The 23,064-nt window shown below is 39.9% G+C and overlaps 1 protein-coding gene across 1 annotated transcript; it reads right to left on the bottom strand.

Annotated features, from left to right (window-relative positions):
* Positions 1 to 3,408: 3,408 nt before the first annotated feature.
* Positions 3,409 to 21,815, bottom strand: LOC137498439 (uncharacterized). Its single transcript, XM_068225941.1, has 3 exons — positions 21,749 to 21,815; positions 4,126 to 4,225; positions 3,409 to 3,774 (listed from the first exon to the last, which is right to left on the bottom strand). Exons 1-3 carry the CDS (start codon positions 21,813 to 21,815, stop codon positions 3,528 to 3,530), a joined length of 414 nt encoding a protein of 137 aa, XP_068082042.1. The 3' UTR covers positions 3,409 to 3,527.
* Between the last annotated feature and the right edge of the window lie 1,249 nt (positions 21,816 to 23,064).

Here is a 23,064-nt window from a genome sequence, read left to right as displayed (position 1 = left end):
TTTAACAGGTGTCGCCTGGACATCAGTGTTGTAAACACTGGCGCTTGCTACGAGAGAAGAGCCAAACATCCTTCACCCATCAATGATAACCAGGGCTTGGACGTTAATGTTAATGCCAGGTGATAAAAAATGTTGGATGTCAACCCTCCTACACTAAAGGTTGTGGAATTGAGTCCCGGTACAGCGTTACTGTAAATGCGCTTAAATGCAAGAGAATGGATTCAGTGGGTTGTTAAACAACCACATTTTAGACAATTTATGGCGACGATTGGATAGGAAATAGTTAGGAGTGGGAAGGAAGCGACCGTGGCCTTAATTATTGTCTGGTGTGAAAATGGGAAACCTCGGAAAACCATCTTCATGGCTACCCAGAGTAAGGCACGAACTCACTATATCCCGAATGCAAGCTGACAGCTTCGTGACTCAAATCGTATAGCCATTCGCTCCGTCCCATTTTAGGCACAATTACGGCATTATTATTACCTTATCATTGTTATTCAATTTGCTTTACGTCGCACTGACACAGATGGGTCTTGTGGCGACGATGGGATAGGAAAAGGCTAGGAGTGGGAAGGAAGCGGCCGTGGCCTTATTTAAGGTACATCCCCAGCATTTGCCTGGTGTGAAAATGGAAAACCACGGAAAAACATCTTAAGGACTGCCGACAGTGGGGTTCGAACCCGAATGAAAGCTCACAGCTGCGCGACCCTAATCGCACGGCGACTTGCTCGGTATTATTATTATTATTATTATTATTATTATTATTACTATTATTGTTGTTGTTATTATTATTATTATTATTATTATTATTATGGCCTGGATTTTGATGACATGTCATCTTTTGATTGGTTCATAGCACACATTGCTAACTTATATACAAATCCTGGACATCAACCCCTGATTGGAGAAATGCGCATTAATTAAGTCATTTTTCGTCATTTTTGCCATTTTTAATTTTAGGTCACTTTTTACCTCGTTACTAAGTCGTTTGCAGCAATTCTTCTATTAAGTCATTTTTCTCTGTTCTCTTTTATTATTCAGTAAATTGTAATGTAAACGTAAACAGTAATCGACATATCTTATTATTGTTGGAGGTTTCAATAATGGAGAATACTCATATATTATGCTAGTTGCTTTACGTCGCACCGACACAGATAGGTCTTATGGCGACGATGGGACAGGAAAGGGCTAGGAGTGGGAAGGAAGAGGCCGTGGCCTTAATTAAGGTACAGCCCCAGCATTTGCCTGGTGTGAAAATGGGAAACCACGGAATACCATTTTCAGGGCTGCCGACTGTGGGATTCGAACCTACTATCTCCCGAATACTGGATACTGGCCGCACTTAAGCGACTGCCGAGAATACTCAAACATCAAAAGGTTCATTATTCACTTCGAAAACTGAGAAACAAAATAACCTTTAGAAATTTACGTCCCTCAAGAGTGACGACACATATTCTTACTATAGTAATCTGGATGGGTTTGCGATAACAGAAGGAGTCTAGTTGTTGAACTTGTTGAAGTGGCTGAGTACCAGGCTACTGCACGTACTGTGCGAATTTTATTTATTCGTGTGTGATTCACTTCACGTGTTAGAATTCCAATGATAAATCCGCCTAACGCTGCCACTGAAGGAAAATTATTTCGCAATTAGGTGCGGAAATTATCCTACAGGTTGTTAGATTCCTTTCTGAGAAACATGCGAAGTGAAAGGTGCAGCGGAGAAACGATTCACAATTCATCATATTCAGGCTTACTTCGAAAAACGTATTATAGAGGGTGGCCCTTGTACGGGTACTTTTTAGTTCTCTAGTTCCCTTGTTACTGTGCCCTACTGGACTCTGAAGTTTCGGCCAGGCGAAAGCCGGTCTCGAACCCAGAGTACAGTAGTGAAAGAACTCTCACAGACGTGAGCTGGTGCACATAGTCTTACCTGAACATATTCCTCTTCACTCAGCCGGATAAGCATTCTTCTCAGGGATAACATGGGTATAACGGGGCAACAAAAGATAAACACGAGGATATGTGACTAATCAGGTAAGAATCGGCTAAATTAAAATAAAATAAAATAAAATATCTTTTTTTTTTTTGTTAGGGGCTTTACGTCGCACCGACACAGATAGGTCTTATGGCGACGATTAATAAAATATCTAACAGAAAACATCGCTGCATTCAAAGTTTAACAAATAGGGCTTTATTACATAAAATTGAATTATTTACAAATGAAAGAGCTTTTCATTATGATAGGGTAAAATAACGCTGAGCCGATGACAACCAGTTCACTGCCTTCACGAAAACAGCTGTTCTGTAACAAGCATGTTACAATAGTGTAAGTAACGAACTCTAGAAAAACGGATATCTGCTGAAATACACATTATTGAATGACTCCCATAAAATTTACTATGCCTCGTACCGTCGAACCCCGGTGCAAACAAATATCACCACAAAATGTACAATGACCTGACTCGGTCACGATCCCTAGTCCCATGACGAGTAAGGCGTATAAGATACATATGCAAACAAAATAAAAAAAAAAGGACACAATCAACATATACACGGGTATCAATATCAAACGGGCCAGTGTTAAAAATTTACGTAGAACAAATAGGACATAAAAAAGATATCTTCCTGCTTTCAAAACATCAAGGTCCTCCTCCCCTTCGCACACTTGACAAGCTGCAGCCGACAAAAACCAATTCTCAAGCCTGTGACGTCAAGCTCAACGACCTTCACCCTCACCACTCCACTAGCGACAGTCCCCCTAATTTATGAGCTCATCTGGGCGGCAGGCTAAAAATCTCGCCTTTCAAAAGAAACACCTCACGTAATCTGCTGCTAAAAGCCCTCTTTTAAATACACCTGGGCTATCTGCCCTCGTCTCAATATCACCAGCAGTATCGCCAATCTTACTTCCGCCTCTCATGGGCTCAACCTTGGAGCTACAAAAGCACTAATCATTAAGCGATAGTCACATGGCCATACTAGGCATCTCCAAATACATCCAATATACTCTCAATTGTGCTGGTCTCTCTCATATCAATCGCAAATCTTACCTTTGCCTCTCATGGGCTCATATCTCTCAAATATTCGGACTCGCTCGCTCTATCAGTGAAGCTGGGTGGATTACGGGTTCATACTGGTCTCAACTATACGTATCTACGTCTGCAGAAACAAATGCCTAAATGCGATATAATAAAAAGTGCCTGTCTGTTAAACTATCCTCCTATGACCAAAGGAGTTCGATCCGACCCATAAAACATCACACGTACGTTAAAATAATACACTCGAAATAAAATACAAACACCCTAACAAGGAATCTACACATTATCATCTACCCTAATGTACGGGGTTCGAGCTTGAGGCCTAGCTCTTAATTACAAGGAAAATTTTCCTACCATAACTAATCTGTTGACTGACGGCCCCCATATTCCTATCTAAATTTAAATGACATGCTTGAAACAGAATTGGAAAGCTCTGACCTTATGTTATCGATGACATAACGGAGCGGCCCTCCCTGTGGACCACTGGATTTACCACCTCATGATAGACTGCGGCGCTGGCATCAGATACTGTTGACCACTTGGAGACATTCTTTCTTGTGTGGCGCCTTCGTACAGCTCCCTCTGTAGTTGGAAGGTGTCCCCTTCGATGTCGCGCTGATCAGGTGCTCCCAACGTTCCTGGATCGATGCCCGTTGTCGTGTTGGCTTCAGCTCCTGGTTGTGGCTTCCTTGCAATGATGATGTCAAACACTCGTTCTGACTTGATGCTGGGGTAACTGAAAATAAATTCATATATTACAGACTGTCCAAACTCGATGCCTGTTTCCACACTATCGTGTCTCACACGTCACATTGACCAAGTCTCGTTCAGAGTTCTAAACCTGGTACACAGTTTCTTCACTACTTTATGTCACTGTTATTTCATCCCTTCATTCGGACAACATGTCGTTTTGAATTCCTATCCTGAGCCAATCTTAATTCTAGCAGTTCGTCAGTCATAACTTGACCTCTCAGAAATATGAAGCTACTAGTTCATTAGTCTCTTATAAGCCGTACCTCATCTCCCCATAGCATACCCTCACAGGTAAAATCTTAAATTCAGCTAAATATTCAAGTTGATTACTTACTTCCTCGCAGAGATAGCAGTACAAGTAGTCTGTGCAGCTCGAAGACAAAGCGTTGTTCTCAGTACCAACACGCAGTATGACGACTCGTTCAAGCGGCCTTCTGGTCCAAGAATGAGACTGATATGCCAGGCGGCCTTATTTTATAATCCCGTATAGCGTCATCACGCCGCTTGATCGCGTGCAATCTGCGCGCGCCTGCGAAGTTTTTCCCGCATAATGTACACCATGAGCTCTAATTAACGAATGCATTTATGAATGCAGCCCTAATGCATATCAAAATAAAGCAGAAATTATACAGGTTGCAATTCTTGTCTCAAATCCAATGCAACTCTTCCGTAACCAAAGATATTAATTTAATTCTTTCTTCCCTCCTACTATAAGTTTTGCCGGGATCTGGGAAGCGTCCCCAATCTTCATCAAGAGGCTTGGGTTGGGACATAACTCCTTTTAATGAGTTTCTGGAGATTTCTCATAATGACGCTCTCGCTCACTTCACACAAGAACGCTTCTTCTGACTCCTTTATGACGTATACTGTAAGAAACTGGCTTCGTGGGTGGCCTCGTGTGTTTCCAATATCCAATACTAAAATTAATACAATTGTCCCATGAACCGTATGGTTCATTACGAAGCCTAAGAACCTGCATCCTTCATTAACGAAATTTTCAATGTGCATTTTGAAAGACAGTATTCCATGCTGTTTGAGGCCTACGCCCTTTTTTGAGTTCACCTTTAGAAGAATTAGGGCCTATATCATTCATCTTTTAATCGAATACAGGTGAAGTGTTTTCTCATAAAAATGTAATATTTACCAAATTACTAATATTCAACTATACTTTATATTGTATTATAGAGGGGCTCAGTTCAATTACAAAGGTTTGTAGAGAGAACGCTGAAATACATATATTTCGTATATGTGTGACAAAGACGCGGTATCCAGAATAACAGTGGATTGAAGGGATTGGGTAATTTATAATTTTAAAAAAACGTATAGATGCTCAGAATTATTATTATTATTATTATTTGTATCAATTTAGGAAGGCTCGGCTTGTGCCGGTAACATAATGGGCTGACTCGGCCTAAGCAAGGAGTCACCTTCTTGATTATGAAACTACAGGTACATATATGTACAAATATTTACAACAGAAATAATTAAAACATATACATTTATACAGTAAATACAAACAACTTCAGACTTCTTATGTCCCCGTTTTGGGAATCTGTTCTTCAGTATTACTGGAACTGCGACCTGGAACTTCATGCTGCTTGGCGTGAGTCAGAGGAAAAGTCGTTCCTAGGAAATTTCTCACAATGTGGCAGGTGCTCAGGAGGGTGGCTTTCTGTAGTTCTACGTATGTGTGATGATGCAGGTTTAATGCGGCCAGAGAGCTGTGCAAGCATTTTGGAATAACACCGGTACATGATATTACTATTGGAACTGTGGTGACTGATTCTAGTTTCCACAGGCGTTGTATTTCTATTGCCAGTTCTGTGTATTTTGATATCTTTGTGGCTATTGTTGTTTGCAGATTGGAGGTATTTGGACAAGCAATTTCTATAAGGGATGCGGATCTTTTTGATTTATCGATTAGAATAATATCTGGCCTATTGCTGCTGAGCGTGACATCGGTTATGACTTCTCGGTCCCATAGTAGTTTATATGAAGAGTTTTCGAGAATGGGTGGAGGTGTATATTTCCAATACGCAGTTGATGACTGAAGAAATCCACATTTTACAGAAAGTTTCAGGTGAATGATTTTTGCTACCTGATCATGTCGGTGCTTGTAATCGGTGTTGGCCAAGTGTGGGCAACCAGAGATGACGTGCTGTATGCTCTCTGTAGTTCTGGAACAGCGGCGGCAGTTGTCTGAGACAACTGTTGGATCCTTCATGATAAATCTACGGTAGTTCCGTGTAGCAATTACTTGATCTTGGATGGCCAGAACAAATCCTTCTGTTTCTGGGAAAAAACCGGAGTAGGTCAACCAAGCGTGCGACGCAGATTTGTCGATATGAGGTTGATCCAGTTCATGGGGGTATTTCCCGTGAAGAGGTTTTATTATTATTATTATTATTATTATTATTATTATTATTATTATTATTATTATTATTATTATTATTATTATTATTATTATTATATTATTATTATTATTATTATTATTATTATTATTATTATTATTATTATTATTATTATATGGTTCATCGTGTGGATTACTGTAGTCACGCCCTAGTTCGTGAACCATGGGCAACGGCTGACTGGCCTAGTAAGTGGTCCTGAGAGTCGGGATACCAGTTGCTATGGAATGGGAGTGGCATCTCGGACATATTCTGAGTCATGACCCTCCTTGTGCTCAAGCGGCTAGGACTATACAATTCACCCTGATCCATAACCCGTTAGAGGAGAGATCCTCACTTGGACTATGTGCAAGTAGGGTAGCATCCTGCTTCATGAATTTACCGAGCTCAGGACATTTTAAGCAAGCCTCGGACCTATGGGAGTAACGGAGTCCCACTCCCATTTGACAGGCGAGGGACTCCTTGGAAACAACTTGGCGAACAAAATGGAATTCGATGGGGAGCTATCAATATTAATGGGGCTTATGGAAGAAAGAAAGTAGAACTGGCTGAGTCAGCAAAGAGGATGCATCTGGATGTGCTAGAAGTAAGTGATATTCGGGTAAGGGGAGATAACGAAGAAGAGATAGGAGATTATAAAGTGTACTTGACGGGTGTTAGAAAGGGAAGGGCAGAGTCTGGTGTAGGGTTCTTTATCAACAATACCATTGCACGCAACGTAGTTTCTGTTAGGCACGTAAATGAGCGAATGATGTGGGTAGATTTGTCAGTTGGAGGAATTTGGACTAGAATTGTGTCCGTGTATTCACCATGTGAGGGTGCAGATGAGGATGACGTTGACAAGTTTTATGAAGCATTGAGTGACATCGTGGTCAGGGTCAACAGCAAGGATAGAATAGTGCTAATGGGCGATTTCAATGCGAGAGTTGAGAATAGAACTGAAGGATACGAAAGGATGATTGGTAAATGTGGAGAAGATATGGAAGCTAATGGGAATGGGAAGCGTTTGCTGGACTTGTGTGCTAGTATGGGTTTAGCTGTTACGAATACATTCTTCAAGCATAAGGCTATTCACCGCTACACATGGGAGGCTAGGGGTACCAGATCCATAATAGACTATATCGTAACCGACTTCGAATTCAGGAAATCTGTTAGGAATGTACGAGTTTTCCGGGGATTTTTTGATGATACAGACCATTATCTGATCTGTAGTGAACTAATTGAAATCTGTCTGCAAACGAATAAGGGTAGAAAATCTCCAGGACGAGGAAATTAGACAGAAGTACATGGATATGATTAGTGAGAAATTTCGAACAGTGGACAGTAAGCAGGTTCAGGATATAGAAAGTGAATGGTTGGCATACAGGGATGCTGTAGTAGAAGCAGCAAGGGAGTGCCTAGGAACAACTGTGTGTAAAGATGGGAAAAGGTGAACATCTTGGTGGAATGATGAAGTGAGAGCACCTTGTAAACGTAAAAAGAAGGCTTATCAGAAATGGCTCCAAACAAGGGCCGAGACAGACAGGGATTTGTAAGTAGATGAAAAAAAACAGAGGGAAACAAATAGTTGTTGAATCCAAAAAGAAGTCATGGGAAGATTTTTGTAATAACCTGGAAAGGCTAGGTCAAGCAGCGGGGAAATCTTTCTGGACAGTAATAAAGAATCCTAGGAGGGGAGTGAAAAATGAAATGAACAGTGTTTTGAGTAGTTCAGGTGAACTCATAATAGATATCAGGGAGTCACTGGAGACGTGGAGGGAATATTTTGAACATCTTCTCAATGTAAAAGGAAATCGTCCTGGTGGTGTTGCGAACAGCCAAGCTCATGGAGAGGAGGAAAATGATGTTGGTGAAATTATGTTTGAGGAAGTGGAAAGGATGGTAAATAAACTCCATTGTCATAAAGCAGCAGGAATAGATGAAATTAGACCTGAAATGGTGAAGTATAGTGGGAAGGCAGGGATGAAATGGCTTCATAGAGTAGTGTGGAGTGTTAGTGAGGTACCTTCAGATTGGACAAAAGTAGTATTTGCACCTATCTATAAGCAAGGGAACAGGAAGGATTGCAACAACTATCGAGGTATCTCATTGATTAGTATACCAGGCAAAGTATTCACTGGCATCTTGGAATGGAGGTGCGATCAGTCGTTGAGAGGAAGTTGGATGAAAACCAGTGTGGTTTCAGACCACAGAGAGGCTGTCAGGATCAGATTTTCAGTATGCACCAGGTAACTGAAAAATGCTACGAGAGGAATAGGCAGTTGTGTTTATCTTTCGTAGATCTAGAGAAAGCATATGTCAAGGTACCGAGGGAAAAGATGTTCGCTATACTGGTGGACTACGGAATTAAGGTAGATTATTAAAATCAATCAAAGGCATTTATGTTGACAATTGGGCTTCGGTGAGAATTGATGGTAGAATGAGTTCTTGGTTCAGGGTACTATACAGGGGTTAGACAAGGCTGTAATCTTTCACCTTTGCTGGTCGTAGTTTCTATGGATCATCTGCTAAAAGGTATAAAATGGCAGGGAGGGATTCGGTTAGGTGGAAATGCAGTAAGCAGTCTGGCCTATGCTGACGACTTGGTCTTAATGGCAGACTGTGCCGAACGCCTGTAGTCTAATATCTTGGAACTTGAAAATAGATGCAATGAGTATGGTATGAAAATTAGCCTCCCGCTTACTAAATTGGTGTCAGTAGGTAAGAAATTCAACAGAATTGAATGTCAGATTGGTGATACAAAGCTAGAACAGGTCGATAATTTCAAGTATTTAGGTTGTGTGTTCTCCCTGGATGGTAATATAGTAAGTGAGATTGAATCAAGGTGTAGTAGAGCTAACGCAGTGAGCTCGCAGTTGCGGTCAAGTATTCTGTAAGAAGGAAGTCAGCTGCCAGACGAAAGTATATTTACATCGGTCTGTTTTCAGAACATCTTTGCTTTACGGGGAGCGAAAACTGGGTGGACTCAGGATATGTTATTCATAAGTTAGAAGTAACAGACATGAAAGTAGCAAGAATGATTGCTGGTACAAATAGGTGGGAACAATGGCAAGAGGGCACTCGGAATAAGGAGATAAAGGCTAATTTAGGAATGAACTCGATATATAAAGCTGTACGCATAAACCGGCTTCGGTGGTGGGGCCTTGTGAGGCGAATGGAGGAGGATAGGTTACCTAGGAGAATAATGGACTCTGTTATGGAGGGTGAGAGAAGTAGAGGGAGACCAAGACGACGATGGTTAGACTCGGTTTCTAACGATTTGAAGATAAGAGGTATAGAACTGAATGAGGCCACAGCTCTAGTTGCAAATCGAGGATTGTGGCGACGTTTAGTAAATTCACAGATGCTTGCAGACTGAACGCTGAAAGGCATAGCAGTCTATAATGATAATGTACGTATGTATGTAGTATTATTATTATTATTACTACTATTATTTGATGACATTAATCGCACCTACTGCAATACGAGTTAAATGTGAAGTGGACAGTACACATATTTACTGTTTTTGGTATCTATAGAGGATATTTTCCTTCATATTTTTAGGTCCTTTTTCTCGCTAATTTTTGTCATTCCTTGAGGAATTTTAGGTCATTTTTCGGCTTTTATTCGGCCATCAAATCTGGGCACTGATTATTATTATTATTATTATTATTATTATTATTATTATTATTATTATTATTATTATTATTATTATTGTAGCCTCCGTAGCTCTTTTTCTTCAGGCACTCTGGTTTTCCCTGTTATCTTTCATTACAGCAACACTCTTCACTATCATTTCATTTCATCTGTCACTCATTAATCATTGCCCCAGAGGAGTGCGACAGGCTTCGGCAGCCGGCACAATTCCTATCCTCGCCGCAAGATGGGGGCTTCACTCATTCCTTTCCTGACCCGTTCATTGACTGGAAAACAGGTTGTAGGTTTTCATTATTATTATTATTATTATTATTATTATTATTATTATTATTATTATTATTATTATTATTATTATTATTATTATTATCTGATTCTTGGTTGAATGGTCACCATAGCAGCCTTCGTTTAAGGGAGCCCGGTTTGATTCCCGATCTGGCTGGTGTTTTGGCTAATTCTAACAAATTCTTGTGACTCGAAGACTGGTGTTTGTTTGTGTCCTAATACCCACTTCTTCATTTTCACACAACGTACTACACTTTCAATCTCCACAGCAACCCGCAACCATTGCCTACATCCCTCTACGTAGTATTGGTGACCGGCAGGGCATTCAGCAGCAAAACTGGGCCAAGTCATCCATATGTGCGACAGAGATAGCACCAGCATGTGGAAAATGATTAATAGTAGTACTAGTAGTAGTTGTTTTTTGATGTTGTTGTTCTTGTGGTGGTGGTGGTGGTGGTGGTGTTATATTTTCATAGTAACTTCGCACTGTATCAGCATCAAGAACTTAATATACAGGACATGGAAGCAGAAGAGAGCACAGTGCTACTTGTGAATATTTATTTATTTATTTATTTATTTATTTATTTATTTATTTATTTATTTATTTATTTATTTATTTATTTATTTATTTATTTATTTACTAGCAAGATACCCGTGCTTCGCTACGGTATTATACTGAAATTTATAATTGAATGCTTATTGTTTTAGATATATAATCCGCCGAAATTCGCGATCTGACTCGTTCTCTGCGAGAATCCACCTAAATTCCGATCTATTATTTTACGGCACGTTTCCTCCCACTTTTAAATCTTCCTTTCCAGCAATCGATTTCGTACTTCCCGGGTTAGGCTCAGGTATTCCTCCAGGTCAGTTGGGTCCGTAAATCTTTGCCAACTTTTCCTATAATACTTTTAATACGGATATAATCCTTCAGGAGATCCGGCGTGCTGTCATACTGGGTGCCTTGGCGGCACTGAACCCGCGACCGGACTGCATTCTTAGTCATTACCCGTCCAGGAGCCGTTTCCATCGCGGTCCGCAATTTGACGACGGTCCGGAATATTGTTATTATTATTATTATTATTATTATTATTATTATTATTATTATTATTATTATTACTATTATGTGTTGCTGGAATGGCTGATGACAGGGAAAACCGGAGTATCCGGAGAAAAACCTGTCCCGCCTCCGTTTTGTCCAGCACGAATGCCACATGGAGTGACCGGGATTTGAACCACGGAACACAGCTGTGAGAAGCCGGCGCGCTGCCGCCTGAGCAACGGAGGATCCTTATAAGTACATTAATAACAGTAAAATCAATTGGTCTCACCTCCTTCTACACCCCACCGCCGTTAAGTTTATTTACAGCCACCACCCGCCCCCCCCCCACCCTCGAAAAAGAATTAAAAGGATGCTTGTTTCTTTATGTTTATGGGAGATTCTAAACACCAATGTTCACGTCTATTACCTTCAGTTTTGAGATATAAGTATCCACATAAAAATAATTTACTTTTTTTCACTTCATTTCACAATAACCTCTCCTCCCCCTAAATGAATTTTCCAGCAAAAAAATACTTGTTTCTTCAACAGTAAAGGATCTTCTAAATACCAATTATCACGACTCTAACTTCTTCAGTTTTTGATTTATGTGTCCTTATGAAAGTAATTCAACTCCTTTACACTCCCGCCCTCCAAGATGGTTTCGCCACCAAAACGCCTTTTTCTTTGTTTTTAAAGGAGATCCAAATACGAATTTTCACGTCTATAACAACTTTAGTATTAGATGTATGTATTCTCATACAATTAAGTCAACTAATGTTTCAATTCTTTCACCCCCCCCCCCCCCCATTGGATTTTCCGAGAATACGTGTTTCTTTACTTTTAAAGCAGATTGCGAATATCAAATTTCACGTCTGTAACATCTTCATTTTTGAGATATCAGTAGCCTAATTAAAAGAATTCATCACCATTTTTAGTCACTTTTACCCCCCCCCCCTCCGCCCTCCACACAAGTGGTATTTCCGAAAACTAAAAATACACTTTTCATTATGTTTAATAGAGATAAAAAAATACCATTTTTCACTTCTGTAACATGTTAAGTTTTTAGATATCCGTAAAAATTCTCATTTTAAAATTTCACCCCTTTTGGGTTCCCCTTAAGTAGAGTTTCCAAAAACAAATAACCTATATTTCTTTACATTTACAGGAGATTTTCACCCACTGTTTACGTCTGTAACATTTTACGATTCCAAGATATTCTGTAGATACAGTCTTTCAAAAAATTCACCCCAATTTGTCACTCCTGTTTAACCGCCATTAATTGGCTTTTCCAAAAACTAAAAAATACGTGTTTCTTTATTTTTAAAGGAGATCCCATATGCGAATTATCAGTTCTGTAATATCTTTCATTTCTGAGATATGTGTATCCTCATTAAAGGCATTCAACCCATTTTTCACCCTTTTACACCCCTCCTATTAGGACTTACTGGAAACAAAAAAATACGCGTTCCTTTATTTTTAGAGGAGATTCTAACCACCAATTTTTACATCTGTAAATTTTAAAGTTTTAAGATGTAGACACACTCATTTTAAAAAATTCACCCCCGTTTTCACCCCCCCAATATTTGGATTTTCCAAAAACGAAAAAATACCTGTTTCTTTACTTTTAAAGAAGATCCAAAATACCAATTTTCAGGTCTGTAATATCTTCAGGTTCTGAAATATAAGTATCCTCATGAAAGGCATTCAACCCATTATTCACCCTTTTACACCCTTCCTATTGGGATTTTCCGAAAACAAAAGAATACGTGTTTCTTTATTTTTAAAGGAGATTCTAAATACCAATTTTTACATCTATAAACTTTAAAAGTTTTGAGATATAGATACACTCATTTCAAAAAATCACCCCCTTTTCACCCCCCCCCCCCCCATTAATTGTATTTTCCACAAACAAAAAATACGTGTTTATTTATTTTTAAAGGAGATCCCAAACACCAATTTTCAGGTCTGTAATATCTTCCGGTTCTGAAATATAAGTAGACTCATGAAATGCATTCGATCCCTTTTTCAACCTTTTCCACCCTTCCTATTAGGATTTTCCGAAAACAAAATATACGTGTTTCTTTATCTTTAATGGAGATTCTAAATACCTGTTTTTACACCTATAACCTTTAAAAGTTTTGAGATATAGATACACTCATTTTAAAATATTACCACTTTTTACCCCCTTAATTGGGTTTTCCAGAAACAAAAAAATACGTGTTTCTTTATTTTTAAAAGAGATCCCAAACACCAATTTTCAGGTGTATAATATCTTCAGTTTATGAGATATAAGTAGCCTCATTAAAGGCATTCAACCCCTTTTTCACCCCTTTTCACACCTCCTATTGCGATTTTCCGAAAACAAAAAAATACGTGTTTCTTTATTATTAATGAAGATTCTAAATACCAATTTTTACATCTGCAAACTTTAAAAGTTTGGAGATATAGATTCACTAATTTTAAAAATTCACCCCCTTTTCACCCTCCCATTAATTAGATTTTCCAAAAACAAAAAAATACGTGTTTCTTTATTTTTAAAAGAGATCAAAAGTACCAATTTTCAGGTCTGTAATATCTTCAGTTTCTGAGATATATGTACCGGTATCCTGATTAAAGGCATTCAACACATTTCCCCCCATTTTCACCCTTTTTCACCCCTCCTATTGGGATTTTCTGAAAACAAAAAAATACGTGTTTCCTTATTTTCAAAGAAGATTCTAAATACCAATTTTTTACATTTGTAAACTTTTAAAGTTTTGAGATATAGGTGCAATCATTTTAAAACTTCACCCCCTCTTTTCACCCCCTTAGCAACGGAATATCCAAAAATCCTCTCTTAGCGAGCACCTACATCTTAATATGAATGTATCCCCAAAATTTCATTTCATTATGTCCAGTAGTTTTGGCTCGGCGATGATGAATCAGTCAGTCAGTCAGGACAAGCTATTTTATATATATACTAGCAAGGTACCCGTGCTTCGCTACGGTATTATACTGAAATTCATAATTGAATACTTATTGTTTTAGATATATAATCCGCCGAAATTCGCGATCTGACACGTTTTCAGCGAGAATCCACCAAAATTCCCGATCTGACTCGTTTTCTATTAGATTACGGCACGTTTCCTCCCATTTTTCAATCTTCCTTTCAAGCAATCGATTTCGTAGTTCCCGGGCTAGGCTCAGGTATTCTTCGCGGTCAGTTGGGTCCGTAAATCTTTGCCATACCGTATTTTCCTATAACCATTTTTAATCTGGATAAAATCCTTCAGGAGATCAGGCGTGGTGTCATATTGGGTCTTGGCGGCACTGAACCCGCGGCCGGACTGCATTCTTAGTCATTACCCGTCCAGGAGCCGTTTCCAGCGCGGTTCGCACATTTGACGAAGGTTCGGAACATCATCATTATTATTATTATTATCATTATTACTATTATGTGTTGCTGTGATGAATGATGACAGGGAAAACCGGAGTATCCGGATAAAAACCTGTCCCGCCTCCGTTTTGTCCAGCACGAATGTCACATGGAGTGACCGGGATTTGAACCACGGAACCCAGCTGTGAGAGGCCGGCGCGCTGCCGCCTGAGCAACGGAGGATCCCTATAAGTACATTAAGAACAGTAAAATCAATTGGTCTCACCTCCTTTTACACCCCACCGCCGTTAGTTTTTACTGCCAACCCCCCCCCCCCCCCAAAAAAAAAATTAAAAGAAGGCGTGTTTCTTTATGTTTAAGGGAGATTCCAAACATCAATGTTCACGTCTATTACCTTCAGTTTTGAGATATAAGTATCCCCATAAATATAATTTACTTTTGTCACTTCATTTCAAACTACTCCCCCCCCCCCCCAAGTGAATTTTCCCGCAAAAATTACTTGTTTCTTTAATAGTGAAGGATCTTATAAATACCAATTATTACGACTCTAACTTCTTCACTTTTTGATTTATGTGTCCTCATGAAAGGAATTCAACTCCTTTACACTCCCGCCCCCCTAGATGGTTTCCTCCCCAAAACGCGTTTTTCTTTGTTTTTAAAGGAGATCCAAATACGAATTTTCACGTCTATAACAACTTTAGTTTTTATTAGATGTATATATTCTCATACAATTAAAGTCAATTAATTTTTCAATTCTTTCACCCCCTCCCCCCGGTTCATTGGATTTTCCGAGAATACGTGTTTCTTTACTTTTAAAGCAGATTGCAAATATCAAATTTCACGTCTGTAACATCTTCATTTTTAAGATATCAGTAGCCTAATTAAAAGAATTAAACACCATTTTCAGTCACTTTCACCCCCCCCCCCCCCACCACACAAGTGGTATTTCCGAAAATTAAAAATACACGTTTCTTTACGTTTAATAGAGATAAAAATACCATTTTTCACTTCTGTAACATGTTAAGTTTTTTAGATATACTGTAAAAATTCTCATTTTAAAATTTCACCCCTTTTGGGTTCCCCTTAAGTGGAGTTTCCACAAACAAAACACCCATGTTTCTTTACATTTACAGGAGATTCCAAACACCCACTTTTTACGTCTGTAACATTTTACGTTTCCAAGATAATCTTTCAAAAATTTCACCCCAATTTGTCACTTCTGTTTAAACGCCATTAATAGGATTTTCCAAAAACTAAAAAAATACGTGTTTCTTTATTTTTAAAGGAGATCCCAAATACAAATTTTCAGTTCTGTAATATCTTCCGTTTCTGAGATATATGTATCCTCATTAAAGGCATTCAACCCATTTTTCACCCTTTTACACCCCTCCTATTGGGATTTACAGGAAACAAAAAAATACGTGTTCCTTTATTTTTAGAGGAGATTCTAACTACCAATTTTTACATCTGTAAATTTTAAAGTTTTAAGATGTAGACACATTCATTTTAAAAAAATCACCCCCCTTTTCACCCCTCAATATTTGGATTTTCCAAAAACGAAAGAAATACGTGTTTCTTTACATTTAAAGTAGATCCCATATACCAATTTTTAGGTCTGTAATATCTTCAGGTTCTGAAATATAAGTAGCCTCATTAAAGGCATTCAACCCATTATTCACCCTTTTACACCCTTCCTATTGGGATTTTCCGAAAACAAAAGAATACGTGTTTCTTTATTTTTAAAGGAGATTCTAAATACCAATTGTTACATCTATAAACTGTAACAGTTTTGAGATATAGATACACTCATTTTAAAAAAATCACCCCCTTTTCACCCCCCCATTAATTGGATTTTCCAAAAACAAAAAAATACGTGTTTCTTTATTTTTAAAGGAGATCCCAAACACCAATTTTCAGGTCTGTAATATCTTCAGTTTCTGAAATATAAGTAGCCTCATCAAAGGCATTCAACCCTTTTTTCACCCCTTTTCACCCCTCCTATTGCGATTTTCCGAAAACAAAAAAATACGTGTTTCTTTATTTTTAAAAGAGATCAAAAGTACCAATTTTCAGGTCTGTAATATCTTCAGTTTCTGAGATATAAGTACTGGTATCCTGATTAAGGACATTCAACCCATTTTCCCCATTTTCACCCCTCTTCACCCCTCCTATTGGGATTTTCTGAAAACAAAAAGTACGTGTTTCCTTATTTTTAAAGAAGATTCTAAATACCAATTTTTACATCTGTAAACTTTTAAACTTTCGAGATATAGACACACTCATTTTAAAATTTCACCCCTCTTTTTACCCCCTTAGCGAAGGAATATCCAAAAATCCTCTCTTAGCGAGCACCTACATCTTAATATGAATATATTCCCAAAATTTCATTTCTTTACGTCCAGTAGTTTTGGCTCTGCGATGATGAATCAGTCAGTCAGTCAGGACAAGTTATTTTATATATATATAGATAGATTTATTTATTTACTGTAGCTATTTTCAATGGTTAGGAACGCTTTACTTTTTAAAATTTCATTCTTGTTTACAAGACATATACTGGCGGAGAAAGAATTGCAACACCTTGACTGTGTATATCACTTTCTTCATGATTCAATCTAGAGGCAATAAAGCTTTATGAAAATAACAGTACAGTATAAAATAAGCAAGAGACGCCAAGTACCAATATAAAGTATATCCTCTTTGGCCATCCACACAGGCATGTATACGATCGTACACGTGACAAATACGATACTGCTATACTGTGCTCCATGCCTCTTGCACCTCTTGTCGCAGCTGCCTAAGATTAGTATCTGGTCGCACAGACTGGGTCAGACGTCATCCCATCATAACCCAACCGTGTTCAATGGGAGAGAGGTCTGGAGATCGTGCTGGCCAGAGCAGTTGTCGAACACGAAGAAGACCACGTCACGTAGTAGCAGTATGTGCACGAGCAATATCTCGCTAGAACAGTGCATCACCTTCCTTTTGAAGTAATGGCAGCAGAACGGGTCGAACAATCTTCTAGATACCGCGTGCACTGTTTAACGAATCCTCCACAAACAAAAATGTGAACGGGAATTGTACTTTATGGCGCCCCACACAATGATAAATGGAGTTGGGCCCTTATACCTGAAGCGAATGCACTCTAGAAGATGACTCCGCTAAACACAGCAGACCGCCATTCTATTGTGCAAACGATTTTTGCGTGACACAACAGGAGATGTGTGGGACGGTGTTGTGACAGAAGAGGAAGCTAGGCCAAACACGTGTTCGTAGTTCTGCTACAAGTAGACGGTTCACACTGGTGCATGTGCACATCCCAGGTGCCACATTCGCTCGGATCTCTGCTGCGGATACGTAAAGGTCCGCCAGTGATGCCCTAACATTACGTCGATCTTGGCGTACCTCTGTAATACGCGACCGTCCCGAACCTGTTCTATGGGTGTGGACATGTTCAACTCACCGCCGTTAATAACATCGCCAAACTACTGATGCATCCTGACCAACGTGTGCAGCAATTCGTCAGTAAGGTCATCCCTCCTCAAAAAGTCCCACGATGCGGTCCCTCTCAAACGGCATTGATTGCACAACGGGGGCACGTATCCCTCTTCGAGGCATGTCTATGTCCCAAATGCTACACACTTAAACAACCTTCAACCTTCCAGGCGAACAGGACACCACACGGCGCAGCGAAGTAAATGGTACCACACCATCTGTTGGCCGATGTCCTTGCAACATTCCTCAGTTTATCTACAATCCCCCAGTATGCAACTATTTTACCCACGTTCAATAGGACATTTATTTTCCGGCAATCTTGCGGAAATCTTGGAATTTTACATCAATTCAAAATATATATCGCAAAAATCGCTATGTCAAATATTTCAGCTTAGAAATTTGTCCGGTAAGGCTCTGTCATCTATGGTTCAATATTGTATGACAGTTGTCAAGGAATTCTCGCTCACCGAGCGAGTTGACAGTGCGGTTAGAGTCGTGCAGCTGCGAGCTTGCATTCGGGAGATAGTGGGTTCGAATCCTATTATCGCCAACACTGAATATGGTATTCCGTGGTTTCCCATTTTCACACCACGCAAATTCTGGGGCTGTACCTTAATTAAGGCCTCAGTCGCTTCCTTTCCTTTCCCATCGTCGCCATAAAACCTATCTGTGTCGGGGCGACGTGAATCAAATTGAATCCTCGCTCTTCATAACATATGTGCTGCGGGTCAGTATTTCTCTAAAAAAAGTATTATCACTGAGCGGTGTTCGCAGGCGCACTTCATATGGCCACTATTGAACTCACTAGAATAGTTCTGAGGCAAGGTGTTCGTAATTTACTATGAGACCAGCGCCTTGTCTTCGGTTGTACCGTATATCTAGAGATGCATCGCCTTGTAAATGTTCCATGAACTAGGATGGGAGAGCCGATTTATTGGAAATTCGTAATGTAGCCAGAAAGCCGTTAGCTATCTCAAACAGGGTTCGTTACAATGGAGGAATGCACGAACCTACTACGCTGGCATAGCAGGGGGAGTGGTGGTACTCCTACATGGGGCGTCCCAGGTGGCGGATAGGGGATTCCTAACCGGCTTGCTGGCCAACTTCAGCGAAATAAAATAGCTCTCGCGGACCAAACACACATCCCCATGTGCGTGGGGGACGCAGGCGAAGAAAACACCCATGGTATCCCCTGCCTGCCGTAAGAGGCGACTAAAAGGGGCGACCAAGGGATGATCAAATTAGAACCATGAGACTACTTGTAATTAGTACCACCACGCGGGGAACACCATGAGTCGCTTTTACTTGCGCGTAGTACCACTATGTTAGGTACAGTATAGGTGTGTGATTACGAGCGACAATGTATGAATCAGGGTGAGTTTTACAGTACCTGTGATTAGTACCACTCTATGAGCGACACCATGGGCGAGCGACACTATGAGTCTGCCTTGCCTATGATTGGTACCCACTATGTGAGGAACACCACGGGATAGTACGAGTCCCTGTGATTAGTACACCTATGTGAGGAACACCATAGGTTTGCGTTGCCTGTAAGTGGCGGCGCAATGTGAGAAACAACATAGGTCTGTGTTACCTGTGCGCATTACATTACCTGTGAGTAGTACCATACTGCGTGGAATACCGCGAGTCTACGCTGCTTTTGATTAGTACCGCAACATGACAAATACCATGGTTCTACTATCCTAGCGATAAGTACTATTATGAGGGGCCGATGACCTGGATTTTGAACTCCTTTAGACTACAGCATCATCGATTCAAAATTGTGCTTTAGAAGCAGTACCTTGGTCAGTAATTCTATTTCAACGCTAGTTTCTGGGAATGTGGGGCATTACGGGTTGAATCCGCTGTTTTAAATTCATTCCATCCATTCATTCTTCGTCACCATGGTTTGAATTCTGGTCAGTGGATGATTTTAGACTTTTAAATTGTCATTATATTTCGTCTCATTTCGTACCAGTAGGGGCCGATGACCTAGATGTTAGACCCCTTTATACAACAAGCATCATCAATTGAGGAATTTCTGTTGAAAAGGTGTTATTTACACTTCAAAATAAAAATTAGTATTTCGTCCTTATGAATTGCAGTAGTTGAATGCTATCGAATGTCATGAGCAATCCTGACCAAAAAAATGTAATTCCTTAGAATGTGTACCATACCCTATCATGGATATGTTCCATGTGCCTTTTATTATACGTTTCCTGTGTTTATCCCACAACTTTGTAACGATGGAAATAGCGACAGACACTCCACAATTGGTGTTCGCCATCGCTACATTCCTTCACCCTTACGTCTAAACATCTATTCAAAACGACTGTTTTCCATATTCACCCCAGGGAAGAGATCAGAGAGCATTGGTTAAATGTCACCGTTCACTGTTTGAGAGATTTACAAGAATGACAAAACATCGTTACTGTAAAATGTAATTCCATACTATTGTAAAAGTAAGAGAAAAACATACTGAGGGCTTTCTCAAGATCGGGAAGAATAAGAATGAAAGGGTGCAATCATATAGGTGGAAAGGGCAGAGGTGAAGAGATTTAGCTCTCCGATAGGGCTCATGGCTCGTGAGCGCAGTGTTGCCAGGTCTCCGGAAATTTTAGGAGATCTCCCGATTTTCTTTGCAGCACACAAGGAAACCCGAAAAAAGCTCCGGAAATTTCTTTCAATCCAAATTCAAGGAAAATTATTAATAATGATTAATGGTGCACAATAAGTTTGTGTTACCGGGCGAGTTGGCAGTGCGGTTAGGGGCGCGCAACTGTGAGCTTGCATCCGGGCGACGGTGGGTTCGAATTCCACTGTCGGCAGCCCTGAAGATGGTTTTCCGTGGTTTCCCATTTTCACACCATGCAAATGTTGGAGCTGTACCTTAATTAAGACCACGGTCGCTTCCTTCTCATTCCTAGGCCTTTCCTATCCCATCGTCGCCATAAGACTTATGTGTGTCGGTGCGATGTAAAGCAAATAGCAAAAAATATATAAACTCTTTCCTCGTCTCACTGCGTGGCGTTTTATCGATAACATCACTCGTTAGGTACTTCCCCGCATTAATTTTAGGCTCGAATTACGTAATCTCTCCCCTCTTATGGAACTCAAAACTCACGCTTGACTGCATCATTCGAAGGGAAATCCCAGACCTGCATATAGAATACAAAATCTGCATCCTGCTATGAATTCGAAGTTGGCATACAATTTCTACGCCTGATGATAACTACATCTATAGGAAGAGAAGAAGAAGAACCATAGAGGGACCAGAGAATACCGGTGAATGAAATGGTATATTTTTCTCATAATAACTTCAAATGACTATTGCATTCTTTAATTTAGAGATATGAGCTTGCATCCGGGAGATAGTAGGTTCGAATCCCACTATCGGCAGCCCTGAAAATGGTTTTCCGTGGTTTCCCATTTTCACACGAGGCAAATGCTGGGGCTGTACCTTAATTAAGGCCACGGCCGCTTCCTTCCAACTCCTAGGCCTTTCCTATCCCATCGTCGCCATAAGACCTATCTGTGTCGGCGCGACGTAAAGCCCCTAGCAAAAAAAGAAATTAGATATAAAATTTCAGTGCTCGTGAAATTACCGGAATTTTCATCAAAACTTCCGAAATTTTTACGTACAATCTACCGTTTTTTATTTGTAGACCTGGTAACACTGCGTGAGCGGTAATGGGAGTGTTGGACATAGTCTACTCCTTACCTCTGCCCCTATTTGTGCAGAAACCGTTCTTGCATGCACCACACCGGAACTGGAAGGATGATGTCATCGAGCAGTGCAGAGGGTCATTATCTCTCCAACTTCCGTGTGGTGAACTTCTGTCATGCGGGACACAAACCCACATGTTGCTATATTAGCACCTCAGCTGGACGGATACAGTCTACTGTACATGTGGAATAGAGGCGATAGCAAAGTAAGGGTAGGAGTTTTATTACCTCTGTAGCTTTTTCAGCTGAAGTGAAATACAGGTTGGACGTTCGTGTAAATAGAAGTAAGGATTTTATTATTATTATTATTATTATTATTATTATTATTATTATTATTATTATTATTATTATTATTATTATTATTATTATTAGAGATGAAATGAAATGGCGTATGGCTTTTAGTGCAGGGAGTGTCCGAGGACATGTTCGGCTCGCCAAGTGCAGGTATTTAGATTTAACGCCGGTAGAAGACCTGCGCGTCGTGATGAGGATGAAATTATGATGAAGACGACACATACACCCAGCCCCCGTTCCAGAGAAATTAACTAATGATGGTTAAAATTCCCGACCCTGCCGGAAATCGAACCCTGGACCCCAGCGACCAAAGGCCAGCACGCTAACCATTTAGCCATGGAGCCGGACATTATTTCAGATAATTAGTGTTAATTAAATTAATTCGAGTAACATTTTACCAAAATAATTTTAACAAAATATTTGTAAACCAACGAGTTGGCTGAATGATCAGCGTACTGACCTTCGGTTCAGACGGTCCCGGGTTCGATTCCCGGCGGTGTCGGGGATCTTAATCGCTTCTGATTAATTCTTCTCACTCGGGGACTGGGTGTATGTGTCCGTCCGAACACTCTCCTCATCATATTCAGACAGCATATCACACTACCAACCACCACAGATACACGCAATAGTGATTACATCCCTCCATATAGGGTTGGCGTCAGGAAGGGCATCCGGCTATAAACAGGGTCAAATCCACATGTGCGACGCAGTTCGCACCCGCGACCCCACATGTGTGGAAAAAGCGGTAGCAAAAGAAGAAGAATAAATGAAATCTTATCAGAAATGAATGAAATCCCTCTGGAACGAAACGGGCTGAATCACACTTAGCATATTTTCAGGAAAGGTAAACATAATATACTGAAAAGTGTAACATTTTTTCTGTAAATGTAGTGACTTGCATATTGCTGTGTAAACTATATCACTAACTGATGTTGTAGCCCCCTAATTATTTGGACAAATCAAAATATAATTTCAAAACTTTCTCTTCGTCCCTTTCTTCTTCTTCTCTTGCTTCTT

Source organism: Anabrus simplex, chromosome 2, assembly GCF_040414725.1.
Source record: "Anabrus simplex isolate iqAnaSimp1 chromosome 2, ASM4041472v1, whole genome shotgun sequence".
Lineage (NCBI taxonomy): Eukaryota > Metazoa > Arthropoda > Insecta > Orthoptera > Tettigoniidae > Anabrus > Anabrus simplex.
The sequence above is the reverse complement of the archived record's forward strand: the minus strand, read 5'-3'. Positions and strand labels throughout refer to the sequence as shown.